Here is a 26401-nt window from a genome sequence, read left to right on the forward strand (position 1 = left end):
AGAGCCCCCCGGACATAGCTTCATCCTGCCCTGGGAGCTCCCTATGAAACCGTGGGGTTTTGTGGGGTGGTCGTGGGGATGCTGCAAGCACACACTTGCTTTTTCTTGGTCGTACTCGTGGCCTCTCCCTGCACCTCAGCCTTCTCCAGGTATTTACACCCCTGAGGCTCTCTCTTCTCTTCCTTGAGTATTCTCCAAAACTCTGCACCTGTTAAATAGGGCTCATTTCTGCCTGTCTTGATACATTAGTGTCTTACTGCTCAGAGGGACCCGTGTGGCCTCCCCCTGTTTCAATGCCGCGACCCCACAGGATTTACGCATCTCACATTTGTTTATGGAGCACTTTCTGTGTGTCAGGGGCCACACGTACTACGGCGACTAAGAGAGAGAAATGCGCTGTCCACTGAGATGCTCCATTCTAGCGGCAGAGACAGAATGAAAATCACAAAGAACTGAAGGACGTCCCTGGTGGTCCCTGGGGAAGAATCCACTTGCCAGTGCCAGGGACATGGGTTCGATCCCTGGGCCAGGAAGATTCCGCATGCTGTGGGGCAACTAAGCCCAGGCACCATAAGTACTGAGCAGCAAGTACTATGAAGGACTCCAGTGGTTCCTTGGTGGTCCCTGGTGCTGTGACGGACCCTTGGTGGTCTGGTGGTTAAGAATTAGCTTTGCAATGCAAGGAACACCGGTCTGATCCCTGTTCCAAGAAGACCCCACATGCCACGGGGCAAGAAAGCCTGTGTGCCACCAACTACTCGGCCTGTGAGCCACAAATACTGAAACCCGTGCTTTGCAGCAGCAGAAGCCACCACAATGAGAAAGCCGCTTACCGCAACTAGAGAAAGCCCACGCAGAGCAGCAGAGGCCCAGCACAGCTACAAACAAGCGATTTAAAATAATGCACTTGAAGCACAAGCGACTCAAGGGAAAAAAAAAAAGCTGGACGTCATCGAAATTAAACAAGTTAAAAAAAGAGAGGAAAAAGGAAGTGCTGTGAACAACGGCATATCCGTAGAGGGCAGGAGACTGGTTTCAGCAAGGTGTCCAGGACACCTCTTTGAGAATGAAGTGACATTCGCGTTGAGACCTGAGTGCAGCGTGGGAGTGAGCCACAGGAACATCAGGAGAGCTTCATAGGCAGAAAAGGGGACGTGCAAAGGCCTTGTGGCAGGACTGAGCTTGGGTGTAAAGAAGCCTGTGCCTGAAGTTTGTGAGCGAGCGGAGGGTCATGACGGGAACAGGCTGCAGCCGTCCGTAGGGTGTATAGGTTGAGAGAATTTGGGATTTGGGAGGTTTTCAGCAAGGGCAGTCACCTGCCTCACGCACAGCTGAAAAGGCCACCCTTCCCTATGTCTTCCATGGCTTACTCCTGACACACACATACACACCCACCCTAGAACCTGGCACAACAGCAGGCAAGCCTGGGTACTTCTGCCCTGAGAGAATAATCCTCACATCTGTTCCCACAGAATCCAGAGGAAGCTGTGTCATTGGGATGGATTAAACAGGCCTCTAGGAGTACAGTTTTGGCAAGGCATGCCTGGCTTTGATTCTACTGATTGCTCCCTACACCCTTCCCCCTCCTCCATCCGCGAAAAGGCCACTCTCAGTTTTAGCAAGAGAAGGCCTCTGGGCACCTCCTGGAATTGTGCAAAAGCAGTGGCCGGGTGACCATGTAGCCCCACTGCCCTAGTGACCCCCTAGCATCACAGAGCGCTGAGATCGCGGGACCCCTGATTTAGCGCAAGCCCCAGGGCCGGAAGCTGCAGAGGGTCAGCAGGCCTGGTTTCCATTTGCTCTGCAGCACCCACAGGGTTTGGCTGAGAGTGTCTCAAGGCAAGGGGGCGGGGTGGATATAGTCATGACGTCAGTCAAGTTGCCCGAGAAGATTCTGTAGGGCTTGCTCTGCGCTTTGGGATGCTTTAATCCCACGTAGGTGGACGTATTGTGTATTTTTCTTTTTTCTCTTTTTAATACGGCCGTGCAAGTTGTAAAAGGCATTCCGGACATTGACACCAACCCGTGACAGTCTTTCCTCCTCCCCAGGTTCCGACGGCAGCACCATCGAAATCCACATCGCAAGCGGGTCCCGCAGCGGAAAGGCGGCGGACTCTCTTCTGAAAGTCTGAGGAGACCCGTAGAGAGGACGAGACAGGGGGGTCTGGACCCTGTGTGTGTTTTCAGACACGAGGGTTCTCATCCCTTCCGACAGTACTCTTGCCCCGTGTCAGCACACTGCAGGGTGTAGCGTGCCCCGCCACTGGATCTTCCTGCCATCCCAGTTAAGAGCATGTTCCCTGGCAGCCTCTGTGTGACGCAGAGGCCCACCGCGAGCCTGTGCTTGGGAAAGAAAGGCAGATTCCCTTGGAGACCAGCAGCTTGTCTGAGTCTCTGTGGACATTCATTTCTGTAATCTGGCTGTAATCTCAACGCCAGATCCAGGTCCTTGGAAGAGTTAATAAATAACAATAAAAAAAAGTAGTTGTGTCCGAGCTCCCAGCCTGACTTGGGGTCTGTCTGAATAACACCTCTAAGTGAATGCTATTGTTTAAAATAAGTGATGTTGCAGGGACCGGTGACGCACCTGGGAGCAAGTTCCTCATCCACCACTAGGGGGCAGAGGAGGGCAGGCTTGGACCTCCAGGTTAGCCTTCGCTGGGTCCTCAGCTGTGTTGAGCGGTGGTTGATGCAGTCTGAGGGAGGCTTCCGTTCAGTGACTCAGCCAGGCCGGATTCTTTGCGACCCCATGGACTGCAGCACGCCAGGCCTCCCTGTCCATCACCAGCTCCCAGAGCTTGCTCAAAGGCATGTCCATCCAGATGGTGATGCCATCCAACCATCTCATCCTCTGTCATCCCCTTCTCCACCTGCCCTCAATCTTTCCCAGCATCAGGGTCTTTTCCAAGGAGTCAGTTCTTCGCATCATGTTGCCAAAGTATTGGAGCTTCAGTATCAGTCCTTCCAATGAACACCCAGGACTGATCTCCTTTAAGATGGACTGGTTGGATCTCCTTGCAGTCCAAGGGACTCTCAAGACAGTTCAAAAGCATCAATTCTTCGGCACTCAGCCTTCTTTATGGTCCAACTCTTACATCCACACATGACTATGGGAAAAACCATAGCTTTGATTATATGGGCTTAGGACCTGACTCTGCTCAGATCATTGCCTACATTTCCATCTTTCCATAATTTTACATATATAATAATATTTATAATATTTGTATGGATGCGAGAGTTGGACTGTGAAGAAAGCTGAGCGCCGAAGAATTGATGCTTTTGAACTGTGGTGTTGGAGAAGACGCTTGAGAGTCCCTTGGACTGCAAGGAGATCCAACCAGTCCATTCTGAAGGAGATCAGCCCTGGGATGTCTTTGGAGGGAATGATGCTGAAGCTGAAACTCCAGTACTTTGGCCACCTCATGCAAAGAGTTGACTCATTGGAAAGGACTTTGGTGCTGGGAGGGATTGGGGGCAGGAGGAGAAGGGGACGACAGAGGATGAGATGGCTGGATGGCATCACTGACTCGATGGACGTGAGTCTGGGTGAACTCCGGGAGTTGGTGATGGACAGGGAGGCCTGGCGTGCTGTGATTCATGGGGTCGCACAGAGTCGGACACGACTGAGCAACTGAACTGAACTGAACCGAGTAATATAAAGCTGTCCTTTGGTATCCATGAGAGGTTTGTTCTGGGACCCCTACGGATACCAAAATCCACGGATGCCCTCCACACCTGCATAGTCTGCCGTCACGGGGCAATGTGGATGACTGTCTGTTTACAGACTTCATGTATTATAAACATACATGTGTATATACGTATTTGGAGACAAAAATATTGGACACACTACACCCAGGAGACACAAGCCACCTAGGTAAGTCTATGGCACAAGCACACACCGTTTCCTCAGTTCTTCTGTGTGACCCTCATTCACATCAAGACTAGGACTCTTGTCTCGCACTGGAAAAGCTGCTTCTGGGTTTGTGCTTTTGGAGTCGTAGGGCCACAGATGGGATTCAGGGCATCCCACAACCGTGACCGTGGTACCCCAGGGCCGCACGCTCCTAAAACTGCACTTGTTATTACATCACAGCCACCTTGACCCAAACTGTCCAGCAGCAGTAAAAAGGACCTTTGAGCCTGTCTGGGTTTTTAACCTCTGTGTCGATATCCTGTCTGCCCCAATCATCAGAGAAGCCCCGAGACCTCTTCTCTGAGGGTTCCTCCTGCCAAGCAAGACACAGCCCCAACCCCACTCTAGAGCAAAGATGCTAGCCGCTGGCTTCCCCAGGCTCCCTTTCAGCTAGAGTGTGTCTGGCGTGGCCGATGAGACTCGTGCCCCAAGTCAACGCTGGAAACTGATGCACAAGGCAATGGTCTGTGCAGAAGCAATGCTGGGGAGGGGTTGGCAGCTGGCATGTCTGCTTTGGAAGGCAGCCTGGGTGAGACCCCAGGGGCCAGCCCAGCGTCTGGCATCGAGCTGTGAGCAGCTCCCCAGTGCTGTGTGTGTTACCTGCATGGGCCTGATTCGGTGCCTGGCTCAAGCCAGTTCTATCTGCACCACCCACAACACCTGGGATACCCCAGAGCTGCTCAATATACTCCTCAGCCATTCTTTCTGGCTTATGTTAGCCAGAGTCCAGTGGACCAGCTGGTAAAGAATCTGCCTGCAATGCAGAAGACCTGGGTTCGATCCCTGGGTAGGGAAGGTCCCCTGGAGAAGGAAATGGCAATCCACTCTAGTATTCTTGCCTGGAGAATCCCATGGACGGAGGAGCCTGGCGGGCTACACACAGTCCATGGGGTAGCAGAGTCAGACATGACTTTAGCAACTAACAGTTTCACTTTCAGTTCAGTTCAGTCACTCAGTCTTGTCCGACTCTTTGCCACCCCACGGACCGCAGCACGACAAGCCTCCCTGTCCATCATTAACTCCCGGAGTTTACTCAAACTCACATCTATTGACATGAGTTTCACTTAGTTGCTCAGTCATGTCTGACTCTTTGCAACCCCATGGACTACAGCACAGCAGGGCTCCCTGTCCATCACCAACCCCCAGGGTCCACCCAAACCCATATCCATTGAGTCCGTGATGCCATCAAACCATCTCATCTTCCTTCTCCTCCTGCCCTCAATCTTTCCCAGCACCAGGGTCTTTTCAAATGAGCCAGCTCTTTGCATCAGGTGGCCAAAGTATTGGAGTTTCAGCTTCAACATCAGTCCTTCCAATGAATACCCAAGACTGATCTCCTTTAGGATGGACTGGTTGGATCTCCTTGCACTCCAAGGGACTCTCAAGAGTCTTCTCCAACACCACAGTTCAAAAGCATCAATTCTTCGGTGCTCAGCTTTCTTTACAGTCCAACTCCCACATCCATACATGACCACTGGAAAAACCATAGCCTTGGAAAGTGTTTAAATGAGCCTACTCACTGGCCTATTGCAAAGATTCCCTACCTCCTCATTCACAATCATAGTTTGGGTGGAGTTTCTCTCAGCAACTCGCCTCAAGCATAAGTGTTTCCCTTTATAGGAGCTCCCATGCTCCAGAGTATTATTAACTTCAAGGTTCAGGGGAAAGTAACACTTTTAACCGTCCCTGCCTGCCCCCACCCCTGTGGAGTGTCCCTCCCCTCGACTTCCCAGGCCACTCTGCGTGTGGACCTATATCTTAACTTTGCTTACCTTGCACGTGGATGAAGACACTTTGCAGAAAAAGGGAGCCAGGCTGGGGAAAAAACAACAAAAATTCCACCCAATTCTGAGTCTTTCGTAAAGGTCCATATCTGCTGCCCACGCCTTCCCATGCGTGTAAACTAGTGATTTGCAGGCTCCCAACACCAACAGTGACTAATACCAGTGCCCACAGGTGCACAGAACCCTCGCCGTGAGTATGAAGAACACCTCAAAGACCTTTTAGGAACATCACCCAGATGTGGGCCCCTATAAAAAGCCAAACAAGTTCTCTGCTCCGTGAGTGGAAACTCAGATTCCCAAAACAAATTGGGGAAAGGGGGGTGGTTCTCAACGGACAAATATTTTTAGAATCACTGCAGCAGAGGGTTCCATAGAGATTCAAGTTAGGTAAAAGTTTGGGCAATCTGGTCTCAACCCAGCTTCCGTCATAGCGTGAAGAGGCCTCCTTGGAGCTGTGCCCGAGCTGCCAGCGTGTCGCACCAGCTGTGGAAGCCCGAGTTCCAAGACACTCACTTGCCGGCCGTTAAGTCCTGCCTTGCGAAGTGCACCCCGGGGGGTTTGGGACATGGGTCACCCCAGGCCCTTCAGCAGCAGGGCTCGGGAGTGCTCAGAGATTCACCCCAGATCTGCCATGTGAAAGCACTGGCAAGGCTTACCAAAAAAAGAGAGAGAAAAAATCAAAACCAGGCAGGTCTGCACCTCGGGCAACACTGGGGTAGAAGCAACAGCCGAGGTCTGGCATGATTCCCACGCAGGGTCAGCTTGTGGCCAGAGGACACGGGGGCTCTTTGGGGTGGCTCACATGCATGGCCAAATGCAGCCCATCTGGCTGCCTCTGTGTCAGCTCCCCGCTGCCTATCACCAGGGGAACATCACTTCAAAGTGACCATGTCACTTCTGTTTACTGATCACAGTGGCATAAAGGGAACTGGTCACCGTCTGCATGCATCTGCCTGCACCGTGGGTTGTGCCCAGTCACCGGCATCCCTATGACTTTAGGTTCTTCTAACTCATTACTCATCCTGGAACTCAAAACTGCCAGCGACCCAAGCCTGCAGACAGGAGAACATCCATCTGCTTTTTGACTTTTCTAAAACCGCCCCAGCCTGAAACAAAGTAAGGAGAAGGAAACTAGTTACCAAAAAAAAAAAAAAAGGGCACGCTCACCTTTCACATCAGAATGCATCTGCAATCTCTGGTCTCTTCATCCATCTGGTTTACAACCAACCGGTTGTAAAAGCAGCCCCGGCCCCATTTCTCCAGGAGAAAAAAAAAAAAAGAGCTTGGGGACTTGAGGCAGCGGAGTTAGGTTAGCGCGGGGCCCCCCCGGAGATGCCGCGCCAGACGAACAAGAAAGCACACGCGGAAAGTTCTCTATCAAAATAGAGCAATTTATTCAAGACAACCGAATATGGTCTGTTGATTCTTTCTTGGAACAAATGAGCCATCTCTCTCGCTCTCTCTCTCTCTCACACACACACATACACGCACACACACACGGTGATTCTCTTTCTGGGAGCACGTGAGGGTGGAGGTTGCAGTGGGGGATAGGTGGAGAGAACGGAACGGGGTTGGGGGGAGGGGGCCAGTGTGGATGGAACAGAAGCTGGAAGATGCGGACAGAACGACATCTGGCTGTACGTCTGACACAGACAATAAAAACCGCAGAAGCCAGACATTCACAAACCTCAGGGAGCGGCGGGAGGGAAACACTCTGCATTGGATGGGAAACACGATCGGAAAAACAAAACAAAACAAAAAAGTGGGCTGAAAGGTTAAAAAAAAAAAAGAAAAAGAAAAAAAGAAAAAAAAAAAACACGGAACAAAGTAGACCCTTACTCCCGACAAAGTGCACTTCACTTGGCTCCGAGATGTCTTTTCAGAAAGACAAAGTGAATGAACATCGCGGTTCTGTAGCCGTCGAGTGGGATCGGACGCGCTTCACCAGGCGTGTGTGCGCACGTGCACACAGGGCGAGCTCCGCAGCACGGAGGACGATTCCGGAGTTTTTTCTGCGTGTTACTCTCTGCTTTCAACACCAAGGTCCCATCTGCGCACTGAGGACTGCGAAGCGCCCTACACGACGTCTAAGACCCGCTTGCACGGACGGAGCGATGCGCCCACCGCGCACTGGCAGAGGGTGTAGCGGGCGTGACTCAGGGCAGGCATGGTTTCCTGGGGCGCCGGCTGCCTCCTCTTCGTGGTCCCCACCCCGGGGGCTTCTTCCCGATGGTACATGGGCAGTTCTGCCTTCCTCAGCAGCGTCAGGTCATCGCCAGGCCCAGTATCCAGTCCTTGGCCTTACAGCCCCCGTGGCTCCAACCTGGCAACTTCCAGCCTGGTACAGGTTTACCAGGAGGCCCCCATCAGTACCTGGGAGACCCTGCATACCGACCTCCCCGTGGCGATCCTCTCGTGAGCCTTTTATACCAAATCCCACCTTCACCACCCTCCAGCAGCATTTGGCTCATCAAACGTAAACCGCGTCTGGAACCTGGACAGCTGATGCTGTGTGGACAGCGACAGGTTTTCACTCCGGGGGGGGTCCAGATGGTGTTCAACTAGACCTCTGCAAACTGCATCTCAAACTTAATCATTTTGGGGGGTGGGGGGAGCAGTGATTATCCGTGGACCCCTGAGGGCGTCTGCTATCTTCAAAGGTGGGAGTGGAGACTCCAATAGAACACTGACCTTAAAGGTTAAACGTTTAGATATAGCAAAGCCTGAAGAACACGCCCAACCTGTGCAGAGTGCCTTTTGGTCTTCTGCTATCAGAGGGGTTTGAAAAACTCTCAGATCCACGGAGATAATGAGCTGAGAGAGATGAATGCACTCTGGCTTTGGGGCTGCTCCTGGGACAATCCAGCTTCTGCACAAAGGCCTAGCCATGCCTTACTGTTGCCTTTTGGTGCATGGACAGATACCACCAATCTCCGAATACCATCCAGGCCGGTTGCTGGAATACAAAAGGGCTGCAACCTACCCACTGCCAGCCCCACCCCGGGTGGAAGATGGATAAGCCCAGAGGCCCTGCTGCTAATTTACAAGCTGGGTGGGCATGGGGTCATGACATTAAAAGTACAAAGATCACCTGATCCAAGTGAAAGGAAAACTCCCCTAGGGACACACAAAGCCATGTTTTGGTTTTTGTTTTTTTTTTTTAAAAACAGTAAAAAGATTCATTGCTTAAAAAAAAAGGACAATTTCTCCTGACCTACTGCCAGAGGAAGCAAATTGTGAAGATGGCCTGTGAACTGACGCACCCTCCCTCTGTTAATTCACCCTCAGGACTGAAAACCTCTCCCCGATCACTTGTGTCACTGTGAGACCCAGTGAGGTCCCAGAGGCCCCTCCAGTTGGTCAGCCCTGGAGGGACTTGGCCGAGCTGCTCCTGGTTTGGAGGGGAGTCCCCCCGCGGGTGGCCCCTAGTCTTAAATGAGGTGGCATTGGTGTTGTGGAGTGGGGTGGTTCCGACGGCCCCCTTTCAGTGATGCTGGTTCTGGGAACGCTTCTTGGGTTTGAGGGCACTCTCTTGTCCACTGTTCCGGTCTGACGCAACCGGAAAAAAGAAACGCCCAGGTCTTCCTGGAGCAGAAAAGGGGTTGGGGTCTTCCTCTCCAGCCGCACAGACCAGCCCCAAAGCTGACCCCAGAGCTCTCCACCCAGAGTCCCCTCACTGCCTTCCACCAAGCTCAAAGCGAAGGGACCCCTCTACCTGTCTCTTCCTAAAGGTTTCTTTTTTTCTTGTTGTTAAATATGAATCACACAAAGCTCTCGTGTCTGAATGGCCATTTTACGATTTTAAAATTGTTTTAACATAAAAAATATCTTTTTTTTTCTTCTCCAAAAATACTCCGGGCTCTTTCTCTTATAAGTCACTTTTTTTTTCTTCTTCCCCCTCCTGTAAAAAGTCCCCCTTGCCCTGCCTTCTTACATAAAGCACTTACTATGCAAGGAAAGTGCCCTTGAGACTGGAAGATGGGAGGTGACTATGAGGGAGGGGGAGGGGGATGGGGGAGGGAGAAGGGGAGGTGGAAGATGTAGGCGAGAAAGCTGTCATCAGAGACTGTCACCACATCCGAGAGAGGGGCTGTCTCTCTGGTGGGTGAAACAACAGCAAAGAAGCAAGACACCCAGTAACAGTTTCCACCTTGGACCCAAGGCCCGGCCCGCCTCCCCCACCCTTCCACCCCACCCACCAAGACGACAGGATTCCAGCCCATAGAAAAACCACGGGGACAAAGATTCTAGAAAATAGAAACTGTTGGGATTACAAAGGTACCCATTTCATCCATACAAACTGGTCTTTCGAACGTCCTTGTGAGAGTTTTAACTGTAGTGTCCAAATTTTTAGGGGGGGGGAAAAACCCAACCCATTGAAGGGAGGAGTTTTTCCTCCCCTTTTGGTTTATCACAGCATTTTTTTTTCTCTTTGTTTTGGCACAGGCTTTCCCATTTTTTCGTTCCTCTCAATCATCGGAGCCTGTTCTGGGTGGAAACCAATCCATGCGCCGAGTCAAGCTGGCGGCTTCGCGCTCCCCCGGGGCTGGACGTTCCGGGTGGAAACCATTCCTTTCCCCCCCTTTGATAGGACTTGCGTGTGTGTTTTCCATTTTAAACTTCTCAGTGACGGTTATGAAAAAAGAAAAAGAAAAAATAGAGACTCCTGTGGCCAGGGATGACGTGGTCTCAAAGGACACTCCCTAAGGTCAGGCTGGTGCTGTTTTGGAGCTGACGGAATTGTGTCTGAATAGTGCTACGACCCCACACATCCACTGCTGGTCCGCTAGAATTCTCTTCTCATGCCTATAATACTTTTCCTGTGTGTGTTTACTTTCGCAGATCTAACACGCACACCTAAAAGGAGAGAGAAAAGCGCCTGTTATCTTGAGAGGCAACACAAGATGCCCTTAAGAGCTCAGGACAGCACGTGGCCTGTGGACCAAATCCGGCCCACCGCCCACTTGTTTATAAAGTTTTATTCGCACACAGTCCAGAGGGTTCAATCAGACCGGCTCTAGAGGACAGGGGAGTGTCTAAACATCATTAGCAACCAACCCTAGGCCACGGCCGTCGATGGGTGTCACAGACCAGACCCCTACACGGTGGAGCAAATGGCAACTGAAGCCTTAGCACACATCTAGTGGGGGGCGGTGGGGCACAGGCTGACAGCCAGCCAGCCAGCACCCTACCCTACATCTCAGGGCAATTCCAAGTGCAGAAAGCTAGACACCTCAGGGGACCAGCACAAGCTTACTGGGACCCAGGAGACCTGCTGAATGGAAAGTTAGGCCTTCATCATCAGAGGGTCCGAGTGGGAGCGCAAAGGTTGAAGCCAAGGGTGGACCAAGTTGCTCAGCCTCAGCATCTGTGATGTGGGGGTCACTCCTCTGTTGTGGGGGGTAGGTCCTAAGCACCCTAAGACTTCCAGTAGCAGCCCTGGTTTCCACACCAGGTGCCAACATCTCCCCACCCCCCACCCCCCAAAAGCACTAACAACCCAAATGCCTCCAGACACCTCCAATGTCTCCAGGGGTGTAATCGATGCAGCTGAGAACCACCAATTCCGCCGGGAAAAAAACACACATCATTCAGGAAGCGAGAAGAGCCGTCTGCTCCCAGAGCACTGCTCAGCCCAGATGCTTCCTTCACCAACAAGTGTCTCTGAGGCCCATCACGGCCCTGGGAGTACACCCACGTGGGTCTCAGGGGTCTGGACTGTTCTTGACCCCACCCTCCCCAAGCCCTCCCTCCTCCCTGCACCCCCCCTCCTGCCTGGGGAAATCCCAGGGTGCTGCTTACGGAGCCGTCTGACGCACTGGCGCCCACTTTGTCGCCCCGGGCATTCCAGCACACCTCGAAGATGCCCCCGGTGCCTCGGTAGCTGTGGACAAGACTTCCGCTCTGCAAGGCAAGGGCGTCGTCACTCAAGAGGCACAACACTGGTGAGGCCACCCCATCCCATCCCACCTGGGGATGTCAGCCCAGAAGCTTTCAAAGACACAGATGCTAACAGAACTTTCAGTTAAAGGGGCTCTGGCAGCTGCAGGATCATGTGACTCAGAACTACGGCCATAGGGTCGGGGCGGGGGGGTACCTAAATGACCCTCGGCTGCCCACCAAGAGAGACAGCCTCTACGGTTTCCGCTGAGCTAACGCCTCCTGGGGGAAGGAGAAAGTCAGCAAGATTGGATATGTGCTTCTATTTCAACCAGGCTTCCGTCTCACTGAGTGTTCAAGGGAGCCTCAGAATGACTCAAGAGAGTTTGATGATTTAGTCGGGGGGAAAAAAGGATGCAAAACGCGGGAAGCTGCTGTGTATGTGCAGCACAGGGGCCTCAGCTCGGTGCTCTGCCGTTATCTGGAGGCTTGAAGACTGGTCGGGAGAGGCAGGGTCAAGAGGGAGGGGACATTTATTTACTTATGGCTGATTCCGTTGCTGTACAGCAGAAATCAGCTGTAAAAAAAAGCAATTATCCTCTGATTTAAAAACAAACAAACAAACAAACAAAAAAAGGGTGGGTAAAATGATTTGCTGAGCTGCTGACGGCAGAACCCAGCTAATGATGGCAATTTTTCTGAAAGTCAAGCATCCTCCTGTGATGCAAGTTCGATCCCTGGGTCAGGAAGATGCCCCTGGAGAAGGGAATGGCTACCTTAACTCCACCATTTTTGCCTGGAGAATCCCGTGGACAGAGGAGCCTGGCAGGCTACGTAATATAAGCCCATGAGGTTGCAAGAGTCGGACACCACTGAGCGGCTAAGCACACACATGGGCGGCCGTCAGCCTGGTTCCACGTTAGGGCCACTGTTGCATCTCGTTTGCCAAGAAGGCACGACTGTGTGAGGCGGCCGCAGAGGAGGAGCCCGAGGTCTCAGCAGGCTGCAGCCTCGGCCGCAGGCTGGCTAACGTGGCGTCCGTTACTACCTCCCTTGAGAAAGCATGTTCATCAGTGTCTGCCTGGCCTCAGGGCACACCAAGGGGGTGGCGGATTGAAAAAAGGCCACTTCATCCATCCTGGGACCGCACGCAATGTCTGCTGTTGTCAATGGAAGGCAGTGGGTGCCAGGTTTCCTGCCAAGGACTCAGAAAAAAGATAACCCAAGTCCCTGGCAGGGGCGACCCAGCATCCACAAAGAGCCCGGGGCAGATGGCGCTAGGTGGGCTTCTGACCCTCTGGGGAACCAGGGATGTGTCTAGGTCCGTGTCCGAGGCAAGGTGTTCCTAAGTGCAAACTCAGGTTCTGGGGTCACCAAGAAAGTGAAATCAAAGCGTCAGTCACTCAGTCGGTCCGACTCTTGGTGACCCTACGGACTGTAGCCCGCCAGGATCCTCTGTCCATGGGATTCTCCAGGCTAGAACACTGGAGTGGGTTGCCATTCCCTTCTCCAGGAGAATCTTCCCAACCCAGGGATCGAACCCGGGTCTCCCGCAATGCAGGTGGATTCTTTACCGTCTGAACCACCAAGGAAGCCCATGGGTCACTGAGAACTTGACTGTATTGGGTGTGGGGCTGGGGAGGGACCCGGGCGGTGGGAATGCAGGGGGTTTACCTGAGTGTTCCAGATGTGCACACACTTGTCGAAGGAGCCGCTGGCCAAGTACTTCCCGTCGGGGCTGAAGGCCACGCTGTACACGGGTTCCTGGTGCTTGGTGAGCGTGTGGATGCACACGCCCCGCTCAACGTCCCAAAGTCGGACAGTAGAATCGAACGAGGCGCTGGAAAGACACAGAGAAGGTCACTGCGGACGCCCATGGGTTCAAAAAAGGTCACCAGAGCTGTCGGCAGGTTCCTGCTGGTCTCCCGAGGACGCCGCTATCACAGTGGAACTGACTTTCCTTACATTTCAGAGACCTTAAGCGGGTACCTCTTTCTCTTCTAGAATGTGACTCAACACGCATGGAACACACAGCCTCGGTCCAGGGAGGGCACATGTATGCCTGTGGCCGATTCATACTGAGGTATGCCAAAAACCATCCCAACATCGTAAAGTATTCCTCTTCCAATTAAGATAAAGTCGTTTTAAAAAAATCACACAATAAATCTCTTTCTCTTTTTGGGTGCCGTTATCAAGGCAACAAATTGACAGCCACACTCATTTATTTCTGCACTTCTCTGAGACACAAATGATACGTATTCGCTACATTTGCTAAAACGGTCCCACCACTGACAACACATGTATCCCTGCCAAGTGTAAAACAAAGCCAAAAATAAAGCAGAGAGCCGTATTCAGGGAAATGGCTAAGTGAGTGAACACAAATTTTAATCCCACAGGAATTAAAATATAATCGCATCCAAATATATAATCACACTCCCGGGAGCTGCAAATTTTAGTTTTGTCTAAATCTGAAAGAAGAGCGTGCGTGCATGCCAAGTTGTCCCATTCATGCCTGACTCTGAGACCCCATGGACGGCAGCCCCGCCAGGCTCCTCTGTCCATGGGATTCTCCAGGCAAGAATACTGCAGTGGGTTGCCGTGCTCTCCTCCAGGGGATCTTCCTGACCCAGGGATCGAACCGACGTCTCTCACATCTTCAGCACTGGCAGGCGGCTTCTTTACCACTAGGGTCACCTGGGAAGCCCACCCACCATAAACCTGTTCCACCCGGCATTTCCTTCCTCTTCTGGGACTTACATCCCTCCCTCTATGCTTGGCACCTAGGAGGCTCACTTACGGCCGTCATGGGCACCATGTGATTCAAAAGCAGCTTACAAGTCATCAAACAAAACAAAACAAGACAAAACAAGACAACGTTCTGTTCCTGGACCTTTAAGTGGATCTCAGGACAGCATGCAATAAGAGGATAACAGCTCTCGCGGTCTTCTGGATCAGCTTTTCAGCTGATGCAGGAATTCCTTTCTGTGGTTTCTGAGAGATGGCCTTGGGTCAGGCACTTTCAGTAACAGATTGTTCATCCCACTGCTATGTGACAAAGACAAGGGGAGGGGGGCTCCCCCTCATCTACAGCAGGGCTGGGCCACCGGCCACTCTCCCCACTACCCCATTCTCTGCAACTCCACAGGAAAAAACACCCTGCCACTTCCTCCCAAGTCCTGTCTTTCCCAGACCAGACACACACCGACCCTTCGTGGGATCACGTCTCCAGAACCCTCAGTGTACCCCACGTTCACTCCTAGAATCTGTTTAGCTTGTGTGCCTCAAGGTTCTTACTAAAATATCCTCCTGGGAGTGCCACACTGTATCCTGCGTGAGGTCAGACCAGGACCTGGAACACAGAATGCAGCCTCAGTGATGAGCTTCTGTGGACTTCTAACCGCTCTGCTCCCCTCTGGCGAGTCACTGACTCACTAGTCCTCTGCATCTGATCCTGGTGTCTTCGGGGGTTTACTGCATAAACCTGGGGTCCCCATCCTCTGGGACCTGATGCCTGATGATCCAAGGTGAAGCAGAGGCAATCATAACAGAAATAAAGGGCACAATAAATGTAGTGTGTTCGAATCACCCTCTAAACCTTGGAAAAGTGATTTTCCATAAAACTGGTCCCTGGTCCCAAAAAAGCTGGGGACAGCCAGGATGAATGGTTAGGCTGGATCTGGTATCAGCCAGGGGACCTTTTATCACCATTCAACATTCTCACCACCTGTAGCTCCGAGTTGGGCCAAGTAAACCAAACCCAAAGTGAAGTGAAATGAACTGAAAGTCACTCAGTCGTGTCCAACTCTTTGCAACCCCGTGGACTATACAGTTCATGGAATTCTTCAGGCCAGAATACTGGAGTGGGTAGCCTTTCGCTTTTCCAGGGGATCTTCCCAACCCAGGGATCAAACCCACGTCTCCCACACTGCAGGCGGATTCTTTACCACCTAAGCCATCAGGGAAGCCCAAGAATACTGGAGTGGGTAGCCTTGCCCTTCTCCAGAGGATCTTCCTGACCCAGGGATCGAACCACGTCTCCTGTGTTACAGGCAGATTCTTTACCAACTGGGCTACCAGGGAAGCCCAACCAAGCCTGAGATCCAAGCTAAATTGCTTCCTTTTTTCAGTCATAATAAAAACCTTCACCAAAGCAAAATGCTGGGAGAGTGGATGTAGGCAATTCCTCCCTCCAGCATCATGGTTTAAAGCATCCTTATTTCAACTTAGCCATCATATGATAACCTCTATCTCTCGGCCCTTTCACAGTGAGCCGTCTCTCCGTTTACTTTGAGTTAGTTAGTTTCTAAGTAACTTTGAATGTGAGTCACTCACTCGTGTCCAACTCTTTGTGACCTCAGACTGCAGCCCTCCAGGCTCCTCTGTCCACGGGATCCTCCAGGCCAGAATACTGGAGTGCGGTAGCTTTTTCCCATCTCCAGGGGAACTTCCCAACAAAGGGATAGAACCCAAGTCTCCAGCATTATAGGCAGACTCTTTAGCAGCTGAGGGCATAAACACCTTTGCAAGCCACACTGACAGCATCTCCTGGTCTCTTCGGGACATGAGTGACTTTTACCCGCCACGTGGCTAGAGCAAACTCAGCCACCAAGGCTGCTTTCGAGAACCGAGACTGGGGTGCAGGCTGTCTGCCCTTTACCTCGCCAACATGATGCTGGAGTTGGGGTTGCTGGTGGCCGGCCCGGTGGGACTCCACTTGATGGTGTATATCTCTTTGCTGTGTGCCTGAAGGTCGTGGACACACGTGTCCTGCTTCATACTCCAGATCTACGGGCATGCAACGAGAACATGGTGAGCAAAGGCCGATTCTCCCAACGGGAGAAGCACTGCAGAGGTTTCTCTGTCCCTGGGAAGCTGACGTCCAGCAGGGTGGGTGGCTGACAAAGGGCAGGTGCTTCCCAGGCAGAGGCATCTGCTCACCACCAGGGGGCGCCCGTCAGAAAGGCCAGGGGGATCCATACTACCCTGGTCTGATCTCTGAAGCCAGGCAGGGTCGGGTCGGGTCTAGTTAGTACTCGGATGGGAGAAAGGCCTCCGGAACGGAATGAGGCTCCACGGGACCCTCGACCGATAAACAGGGCTTCACTGCTGGGGCAAGCAGCATGTCGTTTGCAAAGAGAAAAAACGACAGAGGCAGCGAGAGGGCTCACAAACACAATGGTCAGCTGCAGGAGGAGCGCTGGGACTGAAGACACAGCACGAGGCCCCCGGGGTCACCAAGGGTCACACGGCCCGGCCCTGCAGCCTTACCTTCAATGTCATATCATCAGAGCAGGAGGCTAGCAACATGCCAGAGGGATCCCATTTGATAGCGTTGACCTCATTCTGCAAGAGAGCAAAAGGTTTAAAAAAAAAAAGAAAGAAAGAAAGAAATGAAGGCCTGGGTGTAGTAAACACAAGCGTCCAGCAGGGGGCAGGAGCGCTCTGTTTTCGATGAAAAAAGGCTTGGGAGTAGTAAGCACAAGCTTCCAGCAGGGGGCAGGAGCGCTCTGTCCTCACTGCAAAGAGCTCGGGACCTGTAACAGAAGAATTTGAATGCTGAGTTCCAAAGAATAGCAAGGAGAGAGAAGAAAGCCTTCCTCAGAGATCAGTGCAAAGAAACAGAGGAAAACAAAAGAATGGGAAAGACTAGAGACCTCTTCAAGAAAATTAGATACCAAGGGAACATTTCACGCAAAGATGGGCTCAATAAAGGACAGAAATGGTATGGTCCTAACAGGAGCAGAAGATATTAAGAGGAGGTGGCAAGAATACACAGAAGAACTGTATAAGAAAGATCTTCATCACCCAGATAATCATGATGGTGTGATCACCAACCTAAAGCCAGACATTCTGGAATGCAAAGTCAAGTGGGCTTTAGGAAGCATACTACAAACAAAGCTAGTCGAGGTGATGGAATTCCAGTTGAGTTATTTCAAATCCTGAAAGATGATGCTGTGAAAATGCTGCACTCAATATGCCAGCCAATCTGGAAAACTCAGCAGCGGCCACAGGACTGGAAAAGGTCAGTTTTCATTCCAATCCCAAAGAAAGGCAATGCCAAAGAATGCTCAAACTACCACACATTTGCACTCATCTCATACACTAATAAAGTAATGCTCAAAATTCTCCAAGCCAGGCTTCAACAGTACGTGAACTGGAACTTCCAGATGTTTAAGCTGGATTTAGAAAAGGCAGAGGAACCAGAGACCAAATTGCCAACATATGTTGGATCACCAAAAAAGCAAGAGAGTTCCAGAAAAATATCTACTTCTTACTTTATTGACTATGCCAAAGCCTTTGACTGTGTGGACCACAACACACTCTGGAAAATTCTTAGAGATGGGAATACCAGACCACCTGACGTGCCTCTGGAGAAATCTGTATGCGGGTCAGGAAGCAACAGTTAGAACTGGACATGGAACAACAGACTGGTTCTAAACAGGGAAAGGAGTACGTCAAGGCTGATATTGTCCCCCTGCTTATTTAACGTATATGCAGAGTACATCATGAGGAATGCCGGACTGGAAGAAGCACAAGCTGCAATCAAGATTGCCAGAAGAAATATCAATAACTTCAGATATGCAGATGACACCACCCTTATGGCAGAAAGTGAAGAGGAGCTAAAAAGCCTCTTGATGAAAGTGAAAGAGGAGAGTGAAAAAGTTGGCTTAAAGCTCAACATTCAGAAAACTAAGATCATGGCATCTGGTCCCATCACTTCATTGCAAATAGATAGGGACACAGTGGCTAACTTTATTCTTTTGGGCTCCGAAACCACTGCAGACGGTGACTGCAGCCATGAAATTAAAAGACACTTACGCCTTGGAAGGAAAGTTATGACCAACCTAGACAGCATATTCAAAAGCACAGACATTGTTTTGCCAACTCAGGTCCGTCTAGTCAAAGCTATGGTTCTTCTAGTAGTCATGTATGGGTGTGAGAGCTGGACTATTAAGAAAGCTGAGTGCCAAAGAACTGATGCTTTTGAAATGTGGTGTTGGAGAACTCTTGAGAGTCCCTTGGACTGTAAGAAGATCCAATCAGTACATCCTAAGGGAGATCAGTCCTGAATATTCATTGGAAGGACTGATGCTGAAGCTGCAACTCCAAAACTTTGGCTACCCGCTGCAAAGAACTGACTCCTTGGAAAAGACCGTGACGCTGGGAAAGATTGACGGCAGGAGGAAAGGGGACGACAGAGGATGAGATGGTTGGATGGCATCACTGGGTCAATGGACATGAGTCTGAGCAAGCTCCAGGAGTTGGTGATGGACAGGGAGGCCTGTGTGCTGCAGTCCATGGGGTTGCAAAGAGTTGGACACGACTGACCCACTGAACTAACTGAACTGAACTGAAATAACACAACCTTCCAGCAGGGGGCAGGAGCGCTCTGTCGTCTCTGCAAGAAGCCTGCTTGCATTCACCCTGGATAACCAAGCACCACCGCAGGTTTCAGGCATTTTTCTCTTTCTCCTTTCTCCTTAATCCAAAGTGCAGTCATATGCTCTACACAACCAGCCACCCTCAGCCATATTTCTCCAAGGGGAAAAAAACCAAAAACAAAATCACATCTAAGAAGGAAGCCAAATGAATTTATCTAGAAACCAGTGTAAAAGCAGTTAGTTATTTCAAAGCTGACTTTAAAAGTAATTTTCCTACTCACTTTTTTTTCCCGTTATGTCCTCAGACATTTTTATAATACCTACTTTAGTGTCTTTCCTGCAAAATCCAACACCTGGCTCATCCAGATAATTAAAAAACAAACAAACAAAAACACTACTGCCAACCCAGGTGGATAACTGACCACCAGAGGTAGCAACAATAGTCCCGAGGAGGCTGTAGGAGAATGAATCGGCAGTCACAGTAAGCAGGCTTTTAATCCTAGGCAGAGACCAGCCGGTTTCCCAGCTCCCCACACACCTTTGGTGAACCCGAGGCCCCAGTCAGGACTCACACTCACCGTGTGTCCCTGGAACGTTTTGACGGGACGGTCGCAGCCGAGTCTGCAGACGTGAATGCACATGTCCGTGCTGCAGGAGGCAAAGGTAGTGTTGTTCTGCCAGTCCACGTCGAGAGCAGGGGCTGCAGAGAAGCAAAGGGCGGAGGGGAGGGGGAGACGGGGCGACACAGCCATTCAGCAGATGTGCACAGAGCTCAGCTGACTCGGCGGCAGCAGCAGCAGAGCTGAGAAACCTGACTGTGTGATAGAGCAACACTCGCAGTGCCAGCAGAGTCTCGGTCCATCACAGACCCTGAGGTCTGCCGTTTCTATCTGCAAGGATAACCAGACAGCTCCAGAAAGAGACCCGACCCCCACCAAAGTGTCACCCAAAGTGATCCCAAAGTGATGCTTTGGGTGCCCTGAACACAGCAACTCACTCCCCTGGTGCAGGTGAGACGGTAGGGGAGAAGCACCCTGCTACTCCCAGGGACATCACCGGGCTGGGTGATGGATTTTTTTTTGGTGGGGAAGGCAGAGAGCACACACTTCACAGCCTATGTTCAACATGTGTGTGTCTCTCGCTCAGTTATATCTGACTCTTTGGGACCCTGTGGACCGTAGCTCGCCAGGCTTCTCTGTCCATGGGATTCTCCAGGCACGAATACTGGGGTGGGTTGCTATTCCCTTCTCCAGGGAATCTTCCCTGATCCAGGGATGGAGCCCAGGTCTTCTGCACTGCAGGCAGGTTCTTTACTATCTGAGCCACCAGCAAAGCCCCTTGTTCAAGGTTATCAGGGTTGAAAGAATTGCCCCACAACCCGTTACTGCGTTCTACAACTTCAAGATGCTGAGTTGACAAGAATATCTGAGGGGAGACGTGTGGCCTTAGGATGGACACCGTCTCTAGGTCCTGGGCCTTTCTCAGGGGCCGCTGGCTTGAAGACCTCCATGAGGGTTTGGGGAATGTGACGGCTTGCTTCCCTTCTGCCATTGTCCCCAGGAGACGACTCAGTACCCTCGTTCTCTCCGACACGTCCCTGCTTCTACGGAAAAGGAGGGGTAAGTCCTGCAAGCCTCTGCTCAGATCTTCCTCAACTGATCAATACCTAACCTTGTCTCACATGTTTCTTACACGTAAGTCAGCACTAAAGTGGGACAAGACTCCAGCTCACCCAGGATATGACAAATTGGAAGACCCCCTCCCATCCTTAGCCTTCATCCTTAGCCTGTTTATTAATTTTTTAAATTTATACTTTGGCCACCTGATGCAAAGAGCCGACTCATTGGGAAAGACCCTGATGTTGGGAAAGATTGAAGGCAGGAGGAGAAGGCGATGGCAGAGGATGAGATGGCTGGATGGCATCACCAACTCAATGGACATGAGTTTGAGCAAACTCCGGGAGTTGGTGATGGACAGGGAGGCCCGGCATGCTACGGTCCATGGGGGTCACAAAGAGTCGGAGACGACTGAGCGACTGAACAATTTCTGGCTGTGCTGGGTCTTGGCTGCTGTGTGTGTGCGGTCTCTAGCTGAGGTGTGTGGGCTTCTCACTGAGGCGGCTTCTCTTGTCGGCGAGCACAGACTCCGTAGTTGAAGGGCATGCGTTTACTTGCTCCTCGGCACAGGGTATGTTCCCTGGTCGGGGATCAAACCCAAGTCCCCTGCCTTGCAAAGGCAGACTGTTAATCGCCGGACCGCCAGGGAAGCCCCTGTTCTTAACCTTCAAACCAGAGGTGCACCCTGTCCACCCTCCTGCCTTCCAGAACTGCAAGACGGATCCCATCAGCTTCTACGTCTTAGCACCAACCCCTCACAGAGCCTGCGTGGGAGGGTTTCACGTAGCGGCAGCGCTGGCTTCCTCAAGAACCCACGAAGGGGGATTCAGCACAGGTCCACAGCTGCTGCTAAATTTGCCACACGCGCCCAGTGGAAGGAAGGAGCCGGACCCACTTGGTCAGCAGGACGATCCAGGGAGCGTGGAAGCAAAGCCCGCAGCTGCTCTTGTTTATAACACCACACACGAGCCAAGTCACAGATTTCCCTCTGCCTTCGGGCGTGCAGTTAACACGCCTGGAAGGGTGACAATCTGGCACGCGGTTCCAGGGATGGTTAGCGGCACCTGGCCATAAAAACTAACGTGTGCTGAGCCCCGGCCATCTAAACGGAGGACGCTGGGTCGCTGGTCTGCGTCCACTGTGCAGCTGGGACCCTGCCCTCCCCCGATCAGTCACGATCCAGCGTGGCTGACGGACACATAACAGGGCTCAGCGGTTCTAGGGGGTGACTTGCGCACACTTGGCCAATGACATTTGACGATCAGCACCGCTCTAGGTACAGTCGGGCTTCACTTTGCTTTTGTCCTTTTACCTTGTAATTGAGAAAAGGTTATCGAATGGATGCTTTGGAACTGTGGTGCTGGAGAAGACTCTTGAGAGTCCTCTGGACAGCCAGGAGATCCAACCAGTCCATCCTAAAGGGAATCAACCTGGAATATTTATTGGAAGGACTGATGCTGAAGCTGCAATACTTGTGATGAAAGTCACCTGATGGGAAGGACTGACTCACTGGAAAAGACCCTGATGCTGGGAATGATTGAAGGCGGGAGGAGAAGGGGATGACAAGAGGATACGATGGTTGGATGGCATCACTGACTCGATGGGCATGGGTATGAGCAAACTCCGGGAGATGGTGCAGGACAGGGAAGCCTGGCGTCCTGCAGTCTGTGGGGTGGCAAAGAGTTGAACACGACTGAGCAACTGAATGATAACAACAAACAGAATCCCGGGAAGGTGCAGAGGTGTTACAGGAAGGCTCTACCTTGAATCCGTCACCCACTGGTTGCATGCCACGGCCCTACAGTACAGGGCCGGACTTGGAAGGTGAATGGGTCCAGACTCGGCTGTGTGTGTCATAGGGTTTGATCTCAAGAGCCGATCCATGTAACCACCAGTGCGGTCAAGAGCCACAAGTGTGTCCCAACACCACCAGGACCTCCCTTGGGCCATGTTACTGGCCCACCATCCCCTCCCTGGACTGCGATATAAATGCTATCTCACCCAGGATGTGATCTTTGCAGTCTGACTTTATTTATTTTATTTTCCAAACTGCAGAAGCCCCTTGAGACCTATCCAAGCCTTTGGGTACTACCCACCTTATGAGTCACTCAGTTGTGTCTGACTCTTTGCGACTCCATGGACTATAATAGCCCGCCAGGCTCCTCTGTCCATGGGGTTCTCCAGGCAGGAACACTGGAGCGGGTTGCCATTTCCTTCTCCAGGGGATTCTTCCCAACCCAGGCATCAAACCTGGGTCTCTTACATCACACGCAGATTCGTTACCATCTGAGCCCCCAGTCAGGTCCTGTCTGAGCCACGATTTGACCCTTGTGGCTCGGGCAGTATTATCCACAGTCTATCAAAAAAAACGAGTGGGGTGCCATGCCCTCCTCCAGGGGATCTTCCTGACCCAGGGACTGAACCTGGGTCTCCTGTATCACAAACAGATTCTTCACTGTCTGAGCCACCAGGGAAGCTCCTGCACTTATTTTTAACCTGCTCTTTCCCATTGCTGAATGCGGTACAACACTGTTAAGCTCTGAGGCCTAACGCTTCTTGCTGACCGAGGGCACCCCCACCAGGCCTTCATGGGGAGCACCTCTGGAGAGGCAAGGCAACTGCTGATTTTCAACGCATCACACGCTGAGGGACGGCTGTCCCTGCAGCTTCTACAAAAGCACGCTCCCTTGTCTTCCATCTTGGACAGTGTCTACCACACTGCTTCACACTATAGACAAACAGCAAATACCACCCAGAGCCAACCCAGCAACGGGCTACGGGTCGGCCCCGTGGGCAGCATCACCCCAGGTGAGAAGCTCCCTGAGGGCAGAAGAGACACGTGGTCCACGGGATAGAAAGCCTGGGACCTTGGCAATGCTCTGGGGAAAATTTACACCCTGCTGAAAGACTCAATACAGAGTCCTCAAGATGAAAACTGGTACAGGAAAGTTATGGGCATATTCCTCTCAGAAGAAATCAGAAGCCAGAGCTGCCTGTGTTACAGACATCTCCCCCATCACGTGAGCACACTGGTGCTCAGCACCAAGAATCAGAACCCTGGCAAGCTTCTGCCCCATCACTGAGTCCCTTCCCTACAACAAACCTCGAGATGGTCTTAGCCTCTGTCATGAGGTTGCAATCCCAAAGGGGGCTCACATCAAACCTGACAGAAAGCCACCAGGCTCACCTGCCACGGTCTGCTCCGTCTATGGCACAGACGGCCGTGACACGCACGGATCAAATCATGGAGATTGGGAGACTGGGTTGTCAGGGCCTGGGGAGAGGGGCCCTAGACACACAGACACAACCCACCCCACCCCTTCCACAAAGACAGACACACGCCCACACACAGACACAACCCACCCAGACCCCTTCCATAGAGAGAGACACACGCCCACACACAGACCCCTTCCACAGACACACCCACCCACCCACACACAGACCCCTTCCACAGAGAGACACACGTGCACACGACCCCTTCCAGGAGAGACACACACCCACACACAGACCCCTTCCACAGACACACCCACCTACACACACACAGACCCCTTCCACAGAGACACACACGCACACACACACACATCCACCCCCACACACACCCCTTCCACAATGAGAAACACCCACCAACACACAGACACAACCCACACACAGACCCCTTCCACAAAGAGACACACATCCACACAGATGCCTTCCAAAACGAGACACACACCCACACAGACCCCTTTCATAAAGAGACACACACCCACACACATACACATCCAAACAGACACCTTCCACAAAGAGATACACACACCCACACAGACCCCTTCCACAGAGAGACACATACCCACACACAGACACACACACAGACAGCTTCCAGAGAGACACACACACACAGACCCCTTTCACAAAGAGACACACACCCACACACAGACCCCTTCCACAAAGAGAGACACACACCCACACACAGACCCCTTCCACAAAGAGACACACACACACACACAGAGACACAGTCACACACGGACACACACACACAGACCCCTTCCACAAAGAGAGACACACACTCACACACACCCACACACCCACACACAGACCCCTTCCACAAAGAGACACACACACACACACAGACACACAGTCACACACGGACACACACACACAGACCCCTTCCACAAAGAGAGACACACACCCACACACACCCACACACAGACCCCTTCCACAAAGAGAGACACACACACAGACACACAGTCACACCCACACACCCACACACAGACCCCTTCCACAATGAGAGACACACACCCACACACATACACAACCCACACACAGACCCCTTCCACAAAGAGACACACATGCACACAGACAGGCCCCTCCAGAGTGATACCCACACACACAGATCCCCCCAAAGACACATCCCATCCCACACACAGACACATACCCACACACAGACCCCTTCCACAAAGAGAGACACACACACACACACAGTCACACACAGACACACACACAGAGACCCCTTCCACAATGAGAGACACACACCCACACATAGACCCCTTTCTAGAGACACACGCCCACACACAGACACAACCCACACAGACCCCTTCCACAAAGAGACACACATCCACACAGACGCCTTCCACAACGAGACATACACCCACACACAGACCCCTTTCATAAAGAGACACACACCCACACATATACATATCCAAACAGACACCTTCCACAAAGAGATACACACACCCACACAGACCCCTTCCACAGAGAGACACATACCCACACACAGACACACACACATACAGACAGCTTCCAGAGGGACACACACACACAGACCCCTTCCACAAAGAGAGAGACACACCCACATACAGATACACACAGACACACACAGACTCCTTCCACAAAGAGAGACACATGCTCAGACAGACACACACCCACACACGGACACACACACAGACCCCTTCCACAAAGAGAGAGACACACACACACACCCACACCCACACACAGACCCCTTCCACAAAGAGACACACAGACACACATACACAGACACACACACACAGACCCCTTCCACAAAGAGAGACACACAGACACACACCCACACACAGACCCCTTCCACAAAGAGAGAGACACACACACACAGTCACACACACACCCACACACAGACCCCTTCCACAAAGAGACACACATCCACACACAGACAACTTCCACAAAGAGACACACACCCACACAGACAGGCCCCTCCAGGGAGATACCCACACACACAGACCTCCCCTCCAAAGACACATCCCTTCCCACACACAGACACACACCCACACACAGACCCCTTCCACAAAGAGAGACACACTCACATACAGACCCGACCCCTCATACACAGGGACTCCCCTACAGAGACATATACACAGACCCTCCCCCCCGCAACAGATGCACATCGCCACACAGACAGACATGCACAGAAACACACACACAGACCCACATACACACGCTCACACACACACAGACCCACATACACACGCTCACAGGTTGGGCGCCCAAGCTCCCTGCTCTTGGAGCCCTGCCCACTTCCTGGTGGGGAAACACAACTCTACAAAGGCTCAGTGACTCCCACCTCCATCACGCTGTCAGGAGTAAGGCAGTACCAAGCACCCCGAGCCCAGCACCGCCAGAGATGTGTGCACAGATGAGTCCTCGGGCACAGCCACGGAAGACACGGGCTGACTGCCTCTCCAGCGGGGCGAGGTATGCACGGGGCGCGGTATGCACGGGGCGCCTCCCCGGGTCTGCCGGCTGCACCAGGAGGGAACCAAGGGCCACGTGCCTCTGCCACAGTCATGTCGAGGACCCTGCGGGGAGCCTCTCCTCCCA

General features: G+C 52.1%; 2 protein-coding genes across 19 annotated transcripts in view; one reads left to right on the plus strand and one right to left on the minus strand.

The window, feature by feature from the left end:
- Nucleotides 1-2495, plus strand: part of LOC101119373 (G-protein coupled receptor 143) — a 30805-nt gene extending 28310 nt beyond the window's left edge. Inside the window, exon 9 of the mRNA XM_015104790.4 lies at nucleotides 2050-2495. Coding sequence (XP_014960276.3) covers nucleotides 2050-2132 — 83 coding nt within the window. The 3' untranslated portion in view covers nucleotides 2133-2495. The remainder of the gene's footprint in view (nucleotides 1-2049) is intronic.
- A 4572-nt stretch (nucleotides 2496-7067) lies between these two features.
- LOC101119116 (transducin beta like 1 X-linked) overlaps nucleotides 7068-26401 on the minus strand; it is a 248917-nt gene continuing 229583 nt past the window's right edge. For 17 of the 18 annotated variants that reach the window (XM_060407541.1, XM_060407534.1, XM_060407542.1 and 14 more), the window contains 5 exons: nucleotides 19538-19659; nucleotides 16846-16920; nucleotides 16235-16362; nucleotides 13252-13417; nucleotides 7068-11601 (listed from right to left, as the gene is read on the minus strand). In XM_060407541.1, the coding sequence (XP_060263524.1) occupies nucleotides 11116-11601; nucleotides 13252-13417; nucleotides 16235-16362; nucleotides 16846-16920; nucleotides 19538-19659 (977 nt within the window). In that variant the 3' untranslated portion in view covers nucleotides 7068-11115. The remainder of the gene's footprint in view (nucleotides 11602-13251; nucleotides 13418-16234; nucleotides 16363-16845; nucleotides 16921-19537; nucleotides 19660-26401) is intronic. The other variant, XM_060407547.1, reaches the window with a different exon arrangement.

Source organism: Ovis aries, chromosome X (genome assembly GCF_016772045.2).
Source record: "Ovis aries strain OAR_USU_Benz2616 breed Rambouillet chromosome X, ARS-UI_Ramb_v3.0, whole genome shotgun sequence".
NCBI classification, from domain to species: domain Eukaryota; kingdom Metazoa; phylum Chordata; class Mammalia; order Artiodactyla; family Bovidae; genus Ovis; species Ovis aries.